This window comes from Mandrillus leucophaeus, unplaced genomic scaffold (genome assembly GCF_000951045.1).
Source record: "Mandrillus leucophaeus isolate KB7577 unplaced genomic scaffold, Mleu.le_1.0 Scaffold140, whole genome shotgun sequence".
Taxonomy (NCBI): domain Eukaryota; kingdom Metazoa; phylum Chordata; class Mammalia; order Primates; family Cercopithecidae; genus Mandrillus; species Mandrillus leucophaeus.
This window is the reverse complement of record NW_012101366.1, coordinates 6072243-6073740: the sequence shown is the minus strand read 5'-3', so window position 1 is coordinate 6073740 and position 1498 is coordinate 6072243. Positions and strand designations below refer to the sequence as shown.

The following is a 1498-nucleotide window of genomic DNA, read 5'->3' as shown; positions in this document are numbered from 1 at the left end:
TGCATCTCAAAAAAATAAATAAGGCTGGGTACTGTGGCTCACGCCTGTAATCCCAGCACTTTGGGAGGCCGAGGCGGGCAGATCACGAGGTCAGGAGATTGAGACCATCCTGGCTGACACGGTGAAACCCTGTCTCTACTAAAAAATACAAAAAATTAGCCGGGCTTGGTGGTGGATGCCTGTAGTCCCAGCTACTTGGGAGGCTGAGGCAGAAGAATGGCGTGAACTCGGGAGGCGGAGCTCGCAGTGAGTTGAGATCATGCCACTGCACTCCAGCCTGGCCAACAGAGCGAGACTCCATCTCAAAAAAATAACATACATACATACATACATACATACATACATGAAATAAAGTGTTCCCCCACTCAGCTCCCAAATGACTGCACCCAGCTTACACTTCTGACAGTTTATCTGATAATTCTATAGGTCAGAGTCCAAAATGGGTCACAGTGGACTAAAACCAATGTGTCTGCTGGAGACGCTATAGAAGAAACCATTTCCTTGCCTTTTTCAGCATCTTGCAGCTGCCTGCATTCCTTGGCTTATGGTCCCCTTCCCCCTTCAAAGACAGCAATGACCAGTCAAGTCTTTCTCATATTGCACCACTTGACGCTGCCTTCTTTTGCATCCCTCTTCCACATTTAAGGATCTTTATGATTACACTGGACCCATTTGGATAATTTCATCTCAAAATCCTTGACTTAGTCACATATGCAAAGTCCTATCTGCCACAAAGGTGTATTCCAGATGCTGGGGATTGGGAAGTGGACATCTTTGGGGAAGGCATTGTTCTGCCTACCATGGTACCCAATGGTTTTATCTCTATGAAGTGACCTATTTCTCAAACAGCCAGCCTGGCAAGCACCTAAGATTGCAATACTCTGTTTAGTGTAAAGAACATATTCTTTCCTAATATGACTCTTTCCCTTGTCATGTGTCCAAACATGAGTTATAAGAAACCAATAAAGACATTTTTATTAATAAAAATGTGAGAAGGCAATTTAGTCACCTGATCCTCTGCTCTCACAGTCAGAGTGTCCTGGTTGAGAAGATGTGTTACTCGCTTGACATCAAGTTGAAGAAATTCATCAGTTTTGTAAACTTCAGTAAAATGCTGATGAATAAAGTCATCTGCAGTTGCTTTCAATTCAGGACAATCTAGACACTCTGCTAGCACACTTATACCTAAATACATAAAGAAAATAAAAAAATAGAAAATCATTTTTAGAAAAACCAAGTATACATTTAAGATGAAGCATGACTTCAGGAAAATTAGTTGAATAAATTTCATAAATCTGTATCCTGTTCTGTTTCATTGATTTGTCTATTCTTGTGCCAATACTATACGGTCTTATAAAAGACTGTTTTGTTTTTTTTTTTGAGACAGAGTCTCGCCCACCTGGAGTGCAGTGGCGTGATCTCGGCTCACTGCAAGCTCCACCTCCCAGGTTCATGCCATTCTCCAGCCTCAGCCTCCTGAGTAGCTGGGACTACAGGC

General features: G+C 42.5%; 1 protein-coding gene across 4 annotated transcripts in view; it reads right to left on the bottom strand.

Annotated features, from left to right (window-relative positions):
* The window catches only part of KLHL7 (kelch-like family member 7), a 78488-nt gene that overhangs the window by 34865 nt on the left and 42125 nt on the right, over nt 1–1498 (bottom strand). For all 4 annotated transcript variants that reach the window (XM_011973925.1, XM_011973924.1, XM_011973926.1 and 1 more), the window contains one exon: nt 1010–1185. In XM_011973925.1, the coding sequence (XP_011829315.1) occupies nt 1010–1185 (176 nt within the window). The remainder of the gene's footprint in view (nt 1–1009; nt 1186–1498) is intronic.